Source organism: Pimephales promelas, chromosome 5 (genome assembly GCF_988280905.1).
Source record: "Pimephales promelas chromosome 5, fPimPro1.hap1.1, whole genome shotgun sequence".
Lineage (NCBI taxonomy): Eukaryota > Metazoa > Chordata > Actinopteri > Cypriniformes > Leuciscidae > Pimephales > Pimephales promelas.
Genome location: NC_142773.1, coordinates 34,696,785 through 34,707,243, shown reverse-complemented (window position 1 = coordinate 34,707,243; position 10,459 = coordinate 34,696,785). Strand labels below are relative to the sequence as shown.

The window sequence follows — 10,459 nt, the reverse complement described above, 5'->3', positions numbered from 1 at the left end:
AAAGGTAAAATATGAGCACTAGTGCTGAACACTAACATGTTTTTAGCACTAAACATGCACTTAAAATTGCCTGCATGCAGATAAACAGGTTTTGGTTAAAATTCCCCTTTCAGCTAAGCTGGAGGCTTTATATTTCACAAGACATGTTGTGAAAGCCTTTCAGTGATATTTCACTTTACACAGAGTGTGAGAACGTCTCGCCGCTGTCTGTATCCATGCTTATGATCAGGAAGCGCTGATGCTGTTTTGCGGTCTTCTGATTGGTTATCGTAATTGTTTTCACACGCGCGCTGACAGCCAGAGCATCCCATCTTGTCACGCGCGTGTGAACCACCAGCTCCCGCCAAACGCCTTCTGCCACACAATCTGCTTCAGGTATGTATTAAAATGAGCGTTGAAATGACGCGCAAATGGAATGCGTTTATTTATTAGAATTCAGTTGTTTTTTTGAAGGGTAAAACGTGTATTTCAAGGCGTCGCTCAAAAGAAATCGAACGACGAACTGCACGTCATTTGGCAGTGCACGATAAAATAGGCTATGAGTTATTTCCATAATGCTAGTGGCATTTGGGATTTTGAGGAATTTGCAACTGGCTCATACCGTTAGTACGCCCTGTTATTGTTTATTGCGAATTCATGTAAGGCTTGTAATAATATACACGTGTGATGTGACCTATTTTATAAGCTATAGACTGTCCTTAAATCGAATTAAAAGAAATTATAAGTAACAGTGTTTCAATCTGAGAAGAATCATAACAGGGCAGAATTCTGTAACACTTTTGTTACAGTTTTTGTTATTACAAATCATACTGTATGTTTAGGATGAATACTAAGTTTGAGAAAGATTACGTCATAATAGTGAGCAATGCAAGTATTAGTGAGCAATACACACTTCAAAAGTAACATCATCAGATTGTCTACTTGTTATTAATAATTAGTTTTTTTTACCTTTGTACGGAAGATATTTCAGCTGTCAGGCGGTCGACCCGCATTATAATTATGTGAAATGAGTTTAAATTATTTTTCACGTGAATATATTGATTCGTTGGTAAGAGCAGTTTTCATCTTTGTGTGTGTGTGCGTGAAATAATGTTCAGCCTTGTTTTGAATATTGATTTGTTGTAAATCTCTATTGCATGTAGAAATTTCTCACCAACTTCATAGCCAATTTAGATTCAAAAGCATCAAACATTATAACAAAATACTAGACATCCAAAATAATAATAAGCAATCACACTTTTATCAGGCATAGAGAGACTCAACTGAGCATGTGCTGAGTCATAAATAGCTTGTTTGTGATTGAAGAGATGTAGTGTACTTTCTTGTTTTTTTTATTGTTTCTGTTTATTAGGTTCATTTGAAATATTCTTGATCTTAAATGTCAATGTTAAAATGTCATAAATTATCATTATTTATCCTGTATTTTTCTTGCATCCAATTACAGTTATGTATATGAAAACATGGAGCTATCAAAGAGCGAAGACACTTCAGATGATTCAAAGAGGTCAAGTAAGGCACATGGCCGATGTAAATGGCCTGAAGAGCACAAATCTCATAACACCCCGAATAATGGATTTGTGAATATACAGAGCACTGATAAAAGCCCATACTCACTGCCTGTGCCAGACACTCTGGACGTACACTCGCAAGAGATTAGTGACACACTCTCAAAAGGTCACGGACGACTCCGTGGCTCTGTTAAAAGAAGCAGAACCCATGACTGTGTGAGAGAAATTAGACCGCAGCCAACTGAGAGCCCTAGAGACAAAGATGCGACCAACTGGCGCCATGACCATAAGCTAGTGACCAGTGTCAGCTTTTCAGGATTCGAGGCACCTCTAAGGTTGCTTCGTGAGAATCGGGATACATCTGGCAGCAGTCACGAAATCATTGATTATCGTAACCTAACACCTCAAGTGCCCTTTGTGCCCTGCATAGCCAAATCCATTCCTAAAAAGAGGATCTCCCTGAGGAAGCCCAGAAAGGCCATTAAGGATTTATTCGTTCACAAAAGACACAAACATGAGAAAGCTACTTCACCGAGTACACCGTGCCATGTTGCAGGTGAAAATGTTCCAACATTGAAACGTACGAGGAAGACGGCAAGGCACAGAGAACATGCACTTGCAAGAAGCAGGTACAATGATAATTTCAGTGAGACTCCCTCCGATTCTTCCAGTGAATGTTTTGCCAATGTCTGTGAGGATTCTGCCTCATTAAAAAGCTTTGGATCTCAGGCTGGTTGTGGTGAGATATTTGCTGATGATCTTGTATCTCCGGAGGGCATCTTTAGCCCTGAGCGTGACAAAGATTCCTTTGAAGCTCCGAGGCGAAGCCCTACTACTGCAGGTTTACAGGGAGGAAAGGAGTGTCTGGCCTCTCCAGCTCATGGTGAGGTATTGGACATGTTTGGGTTGTGGGAAACCCTAAACAGAACTTTGCATTTAGGGCACAGCTCAAAAGCTACGGAAAATGTAACAAAATCCACAACACCTGTCATGAAATCTCCTTCCACATCCACGTCTGAAGATGTAATGGTAAATACACCCCAATCTGTACAATCCGAGATCAGGGAACTTAATACTAATGTGGTAACTCCTAAAAGTGACAACCAAGGGAACACCAGTGATGAGGGCTACTGTGATTATGTGTCTCCTGGTTTTGAGGACCACAGCAGAAGTTCCCTCACTCCAGTGCATTCCAACAAGATCCCTAGGGACACGTACAGTGGAGATGCTCTTTATGAGCTATTCTGTGACCCCAGCGAGACAGAAATAACCCCGATCTTTGATGATGAAATCAACCTAACAGACAGGATTGTTGGCCAGTGCAGTGAGTATCCATTATCCATGTACAGCTTCCATGTTGGAGCAGAGGAAAATCTTGCCCCACCTTTGGCTCGGGACTTTGTTGGTCAAGAGCTTCTGGAAAGTAAATGGACGGGGAAGGATTGCTTACTAAAGCTTTGCGACACTGAGATATCTCTGGCTATGGGTATAGTTAACTGGCTGAAGCATAGGACAGACAAAAACAACCCAACAGACCTAAGATCTTCACAAAGTAGTGCTGAAGGAGATTTATTTCTGGGATGCAAATCCCAGTCAGCAAGGGTTAGAAAACCACCAAGAGGAGCAAGAACTGTTAATGGTAGAGGAGATACAATTAATTTTAAAGAGCCAAGTAAGCAAATTGTTGGTGTTCAGCCCTTAAAATATGATGCAAACACAGTGATGTCAACATTGGCCTCTCCAGAGAATCAACCCAAGACCCCAACGAGTGGTGTGTGTTTCAGAATATTCAATGTCGACTCTCCAATGACTCCAGGTGGAGATTTGCAGTCTCCAGTAGTAAGCTCCCCTGGCTCTGGGACAAAGTCTTTGTTTGTGTTGGCCATAAACAAGGAATCTCTTTGTGAATTTTGCAAGAGTTCCCTGAAAAACGGAGCTAAAGATCTGCACCTGTGCCGTTCTTGTATGTCCCTGATTGAGCATATCAAAACGTCAGACCTTTGGGCCCGTGCCAGTCTTCCCAGGCTCACTTTAACTCCGCAGCCAATAACCAGCGATCTACTATCCCCAGCCAGCACCTGCGGGATAGGAAGTGACATCAGCATAGCTTCCCTTGTTGAGCAGTGTGCTAGTCAGTTGTCTTATATGAAGATCAACTTTACTCAAAATCACTCAAGCTGTGAGGTAAGAGATGTCCCTGTATCTGAGCAAGGGGTAAAAAGGAACAAAGGACAATCTCAAAAATACCTTAAGTCAAAACACAAGAAAAGACCAGTGGCAACTACCGAGAGAGCCTTGAATGCTAGACATCGCTTGAGGCCGTCTAGCTTTTCTGAAGATGTGAAACCTTCCTTTTTGGAGACTGAAGGACTTGGCTTTGTCACTACTAATGCTTCCAATGATTTGGTTCTGGAAACGTACGGTTCATGTGCTGTTGAATCCGGTGACACAGACGTATACCAAGCAACCAGGCCTACATCTCTTCCTCTCATGGCCTCTGCCTCTTTGGAGTTTCCTTGCGGAGAGGACCACCACATTGACCATTTAAATGAGATGGCAGAGGAAACTCCAGCCAAAAAGAAGCATAGGTTGCGTCATCGCAACAACGCTCCTGTGAATATTGAGGGATCATGCAGTGTCTTTCCAGAGGATAGGAAAGTAGAACGAAGATGCAGAATGAAGAAGTAAAGGCCATATTAAACAGGTGCTGGATATCTATCTATCTATCTATCTATCTATCTATCTATCTATCTATCTATCTATCTATCTATCTATCTATCTATCTATCTATCTATCTATCTATCTATCTATCTATCTATCTATCTATCTATCTATCTGACAGTGGCAGCAATGTAATATGCACATAAAATACTTAGAATATATTTCAATTTATTTGAAAAAAATATTTTCTAAAAATTTTGATACAATATATGTAATTATGCTATAATTGGAACATGCATTTAGATCCATGTCACACTGCAAGACACCAGTTCATGGCATGTTGACTACCCAGTTCTTTAATGTTTTTATGAAACATTTCCAAGGCTGTAAATTGCAAGTGTTCACACTCTTATTGTGGTTTAGGGCATTTGGTCTTGACTCTTGAGTCTTGACATGCATAAAGTAATGCATCCTGGACATTTACATGTATTTGTTTGCTTTGTATTGCAAGAAACATCTATTGCAAGAAAAATAGAGCTGAGAAAAGTTGCATTATTAATGACTGTAGGGGTGCTTGAGAAGAACCTGCGCTAGTGATGCTTCAGAGGAAACATTTCACTTTGTCCTTTATCCCGCTCTCAAAGTCTCACATGGCTTGCAGGTATTCTCACAGCAAGCATATTCTCCTTCATTTCACTCACAAGCAATGGCAAGAGGTGAACAAATTGGCATGCTGTACTGTACAGGCTGTCAAGGCCTGCATCAGTGCATAATGAGGTGTCAGACAGAAAGACACACAACCTGTGATGCTTTATATATACCTCCCAGCATCTTATGCTCTTTAAAGCTTGTTCAATATAGTCTATGTACTGTAGTATGTAATGAAGTTCAGTGTTGTTTTACGCTGCCTATCACAACAGCGCAGATCCACTATATTACAGATTTAAAACCTGTACTCTTAATTACATCATAAGGGGTGAGTGGTCACTGTTTTGTGCTTGTGTCAGGGGAAGTGTTTGTGTCTCAGCATTTCAAGGCTTTCTGGGAATTATACTGCTGTAGCTGCATGGGTCAGCAGACATGCTTGAAGACTCTCATCTATGGGTTGTTTGGTGTGTGCGTCACTGAGCATTGATGGACTGCATTTGTAATTAGGATTTCAGGGGAGGGAAGGGCTTTAGTCATTTGGTCTATTATTACTCTCATACAAACTATACCACACACACACACACAAAAAACAGAGCTGCACTGTCTACTGATATACATTGATATGAATACTTTGAAAACGACATCAAGCATTGGATTTGTTCCTTTAGAAATGACTTGCATAGCAGCTTTAGAGTTATACAGTAGTTCTCTAGGCGAGAGGGTTTGGAGTAAATGAATGAGCACTAAGGGTAGCAGAGCTGCTTTAGTGTTCAAGGTCAGATATCCTCCCTACATTTCTGTCTTGTTTTATATTTCAGCTGATATCTTGAAACCATAGCAACAGCACAGCATATAGATGGGAAAGCTCTCAGTATATTGGCAGTGTACCAGCATGAGAGTGGAGATTGTATTGTTGTGTACTGCTTACATCATTACAGGCTATTACGTTTGGTTTTACACATTACACTAGAATACATTACAGAAATGAAGTCTTAAGGCTCTGATGGTGTACTGGCTACAGTTCTTTCATGGAATTGTTTTATGCGTCTCATGTGTTGTTTTGATGTTTTGCTAAGAGTTTTTAGTGATTAGGACTTGTGTGTCTAAAATAAGAACATATGATGTATGATATTTAATAATTTAAAATCAGAATAGTGAAACAGAAAGTAAATGGAATTTGAGGAGAATAGCTTGTAAATAATTAAATAAGGCCGTCTGACACTCACACACACACAGAAAACACTGCAGGTTATTACATATACCTCCACTGAAGGAACGTGTGCTTATCATGTGAATCTTCCAGATCAGTGGTTGTCAACCGTTTTGACTTAAAGTCCCCCACTTTGCAACAAAATATATTTTTTAAATATTTATTCTGGTATTTATGCTACAATTATGACAATGTTGCTTGTTTTCAAACCTTCAAACTACATTAATTAAACACAATACATTTTGTGATTCTTAAAGGGATAGTTCACTTTGAAATTCATTTTTGATATGTTTTAGCTTACCTCAAGAGCATCCAAGATGTAGGTGTCTTTGTTTCCACATTATTTTCAGTTTTGACATTTTTCGGTCAAACCGTTGTTGTCTATCAGTCATATAATGGAGGTTTAGGCGGTCGATATAAATAAAAACGATATAAATACAGTTCGTTTTCTCACACAAACCACTCGTTTCTTGTCTTAGGCCATCAATGTGTACTTACATTTACAAGTCATTAAATCATGTATAATTTGGACTTCTCTGTTCATGCTCTTTGACGTGGACCCCCTAAACCTCCATTATATGACTTTAAAGATGCTGATTACACTATTTATTTTAAATAAAAATAATAGACAACAACTTAAAACACTTCAATTCCAAGAACAGTTCAGTGTACAACTTTACACACACAATTGTGTTTCCTTAACAGGAAATGCATTTGAATTTTGGCCTGCCATGAGGTATGCTTGTATTATTTTGAATAGTTATATCATGGTCTCGGGGCTGAATATGAGTAGTGAATGGTCTATTGACATACTTTTATTTCCTGTAGAGCTCTCAGTGGATCTTCACATAGCAGACAGCTGTTTTCTTGCATCTGGAAAATATAAAGGCATGTATTCAATCTAAGTGACTTGCAGCACAGTGGGGGGCACAGTTCAGCCAAACATGTTTTATTATGGAATAGATGTTTGTTTTTAATTAACCTTGATAAGAATGAGAGGATTACAGATGAAACCGTGTTATGTTTGCATTGCAAAAGTACCGATTGGCCACTATGTGGCAGTAGACATTTGACAACCTATGCATGATTCCAAAAAACCCAGTGTGAGCTTGAACAGAACGTTTAAACCACGTGAATTTCTTCACCAAATTCAGGCTAAGCCTGTCTGTATTTCCTCATACATTATCTTCCATCAGAGCAGGACATTTTCTACGCATGCTTGTCTCATCTGATGCTGCTCTCCAGCAGGTTCGGCTTGCAGCCAGAGGGGAAGAGGTTCATGTTGGCTTTGACTGGTCTATAATCCATCAGTGTGCTCCTGGGAGTGTTCTTAGCAACCCGGGAGCCACTACAGAGCAGATGTATAGAGCTGGCTGACTGCTACCCATTGAGAGAGGTTATGCTGAACAGGACTCTGTTCTGTTTTCTGGCTTAGGGAATAAGCCTCATGGTGTTAGTTTGGTTGCATGACACTACGGACGATTTAGTCCAGTGATGTGGGACACAATGGGGGACTGTGTCAATATTGAGGGATGGAATTAGTTTTTCGTGCAGGACATTGGGATGGGAAAGGATATAGACTTCACTGCTAGAACTGTAGACCTTTGATGCTTGCATAAAACAATTTTGTCTCAAAGTATAGTAATTTATCTGGTGCAGCTGCTTCAAATAATTTGCAATGACAAGTGAAATTTTGTCGCATGAACTAGATGAATAATAGACTTGCAGCATGAATCTCACGGAAACTGTCACCACATATTTCACCTGCAAAATCAAAATTATATTTTACATAAAGAAAAATAAAAGACATTTTTTACCTGACGATTAGAGATGTGCTGCCTAAATTCTCATTCTCAATATTGTAATGTTTAAAAATGAATTTTAATGTGTTGTACTTTTGTATTATTTCAATTGAAAATGGAAAATGTAATTATAAAGGTACATCTCTGTATTGGTTGTACTGAATTTAATTTACGCTAATATATAAAAGAAAATTGGATGATTTTTATACTCTATATCAGATTAAGAATGTTTTCTTAATCGAATGTCTTAATTTTTTTTGTCTTTTTGTCTTATTTTTTTTGTTTTTTGTTAATGTCTTGTTTATTTTTGGTGTCTTATTTAATTATTAATTGGCATTTCTTGGTGAGATCCTTTGAGCTTCCTAATTCGTATTATTATATCTCCAGTACAGATTCTGATTTTGTGGATCCTGACTGTCTCAAACTGGTTTCTTCTGTCCAGTACCTCAGCCCTCCGACCTCTCTACCAGCTGTCAAAGTCTCTATCTTTCCTCAAGAAATCTGACATGTTTGCTCATTTTACTGTCAACTCAGCAACACTGTCAGTCTGGAATAACAACAGGTCTGTTTGTTGGAGATGTAACATTTGTCTGAAACCTGTCGTTTCAGTGTTTTTCTCTCTCCATAGTTTTTCTGCAATCACTGCTATTTTTTTATATTACTCTAGTTTTCAAACCGAGGATCAAAGACATACTAGTGCAATAACTATAACACTTTATTAATGTCCAACGGACACATTTTAAACTGTTGTCTTAATAGAGAAAACTTTTTGAAACACAAGTTCACTTACGGAATTTAAAATACATTGTGGGAAGTTATACTTGCGTTGTTTTTGCATATCGAAACAATCTGACAAGCTATTTGAAAAGCTCTATTCTGGAGTTTGGAAGAGAAAAGGCCAATTTCCTTCAAAGGATTGGGACAGCTGGAGACATTGCAATGGAATCAAGTCTGCATTTTCATTTGCCCAAATAGAGTTTAAAACAGAGACAAATAATTGTGTATCAGTGAATAAATGAGGTAAAGTAGGCCTTTGAAAGAACGCCTCTGATCTGGCTGATGTGACCAGAATTGATGAGTGCTACCAAAAAAAGGCTCCATTCATACATAGTAGGCCTCTTCACAAAGAAGGCAGGTGGCACTTTTACTTGTCGTCTTTGTCCATTTTGGAATGCAATTCTGCCAGTTCGGCCTTTTTTTTAAACTTGGTAAATACTTCAACTCAACAACTAAACCTTGACCGCCAAAGTCCAGCTGGGGTTGTTTTTGAACAGAATTCCCATAAATTCAACCCCTGGTATGACTATTCTATGTCTTCACATCTATCTTTGAGCAGAAAGTTATCTGCTTAAATATAGATGTCTGCACATCTATATTGGGGTAGATATCTGTAAACATTGAACTTATTTGGGCCATTATTATTCTCTTTATGGTGATGGAATGTGTATATAAATCAAAATTTCATATTTTGAAAGGATAAAATCTAAGTTGGATACCTCCATAGAATTGTCTGTATGCATGCAATCGTTGCTCTAATCAAAAGGAAGCCAATTCCTAAGAAGCCCTTTGCCAAAACCTAAGCAGCTATTAGTAAAGTATTATATTTCAGGGCCTCAACCTGTTTTCCATTAGATCAGCATCAACCGTAACAACATCTGGTACAGGGAGGGTGGGTGTCAGTATTCCAATGGCAATGATAATCCTCAATAAAAGCACTGTAGTTTGGCATTAAAAATGTTAGCATTGAACAGAAGCTTTTCAGATAGCTTACTTGTTTTCATATTATTTGATAAAATTGAATTGTTATATCGTGTCGCTGTATTTCTTGTAAAGTTGTAATTCTATTACTTCTCAGGATAAGCTGTCAAAATCCAAGAATTAGATACAGATAATAGCATGAAAGACTGACAATATCCTAAGAATATGATTGACTATATTGCAAAACGAATGTGTTGCATGATATTGTAGGCTATAAACTATGTAAAGTGCAGATACTGTTGGAATGGTTATTTTGACAAGTATCATAGGTCTGTGCAATATATTGATGTGCTTGCCTGACTGGAGTATTAATAAAAACCTATTTATGAATCCATGTGCATTTACATTGTCTTTTTTTTGTATTTGTGATTGATTTCAAACTCAGATGTTGGCTCTTTTCCAAAGTAAATGAGCTGAGGTGTCAGCACTGTATGTATTGACTAGCTCAGACATTGCTTCATAGACAGAACAATAGCAAAGCAAACAACAGTAACCGAACAGAGCCCTGTATCAGGCCTGGCGCCGGCTGTGTTTTAAGACCAGAAAAAATACAAATAAATCACATTACAATAATGTCATGTAATACAATAAAGAGCTTAATGTTTGTATGTCCAGTGTTTTCAACTAGAGACGTCTGTGAACTTCACAGAAGATATTGCATGGAGACATAATTGTTTAGATCTTTAACTAAAATGTAAAAATAATATTTAATGTTTTTAATAAAAGTTATCATAAACTGTTATTGTGGGGTATCTGTCTGGATGAGGGTCCTTCAGACAAAACAAACAAACAAACAAACAAACAAACAAAAAACACCTATTTTTGTATAATTATAGCCTACTTAAAATACCAATTGACCTCATATAATTCAC

General features: G+C 38.2%; 1 protein-coding gene across 3 annotated transcripts; it reads left to right on the top strand.

Moving 5' to 3' along the window:
- The first annotated feature begins 197 nt into the window (after nucleotides 1–197).
- Nucleotides 198–9,922, top strand: amer3 (APC membrane recruitment protein 3). Of its 3 annotated transcripts, none has more exons than XM_039677845.2 (3): nucleotides 198–375; nucleotides 1,445–4,212; nucleotides 6,856–8,161. In XM_039677845.2, exons 1-2 carry the CDS (start codon nucleotides 239–241, stop codon nucleotides 4,194–4,196), a joined length of 2,889 nt encoding a protein of 962 aa, XP_039533779.2. In that variant the 5' UTR covers nucleotides 198–238; the 3' UTR covers nucleotides 4,197–4,212; nucleotides 6,856–8,161. The 3 variants fall into 3 exon arrangements, with proteins under 3 accessions (XP_039533779.2, XP_039533778.2, XP_039533777.2); XM_039677844.2 differs by lacking the exon at nucleotides 6,856–8,161 and adding an exon at nucleotides 8,217–9,922 and having other exon boundaries at nucleotides 199–375; XM_039677843.2 differs by lacking the exon at nucleotides 6,856–8,161 and adding an exon at nucleotides 8,222–9,922 and having other exon boundaries at nucleotides 200–375.
- The last annotated feature ends 537 nt before the right edge of the window (nucleotides 9,923–10,459 follow it).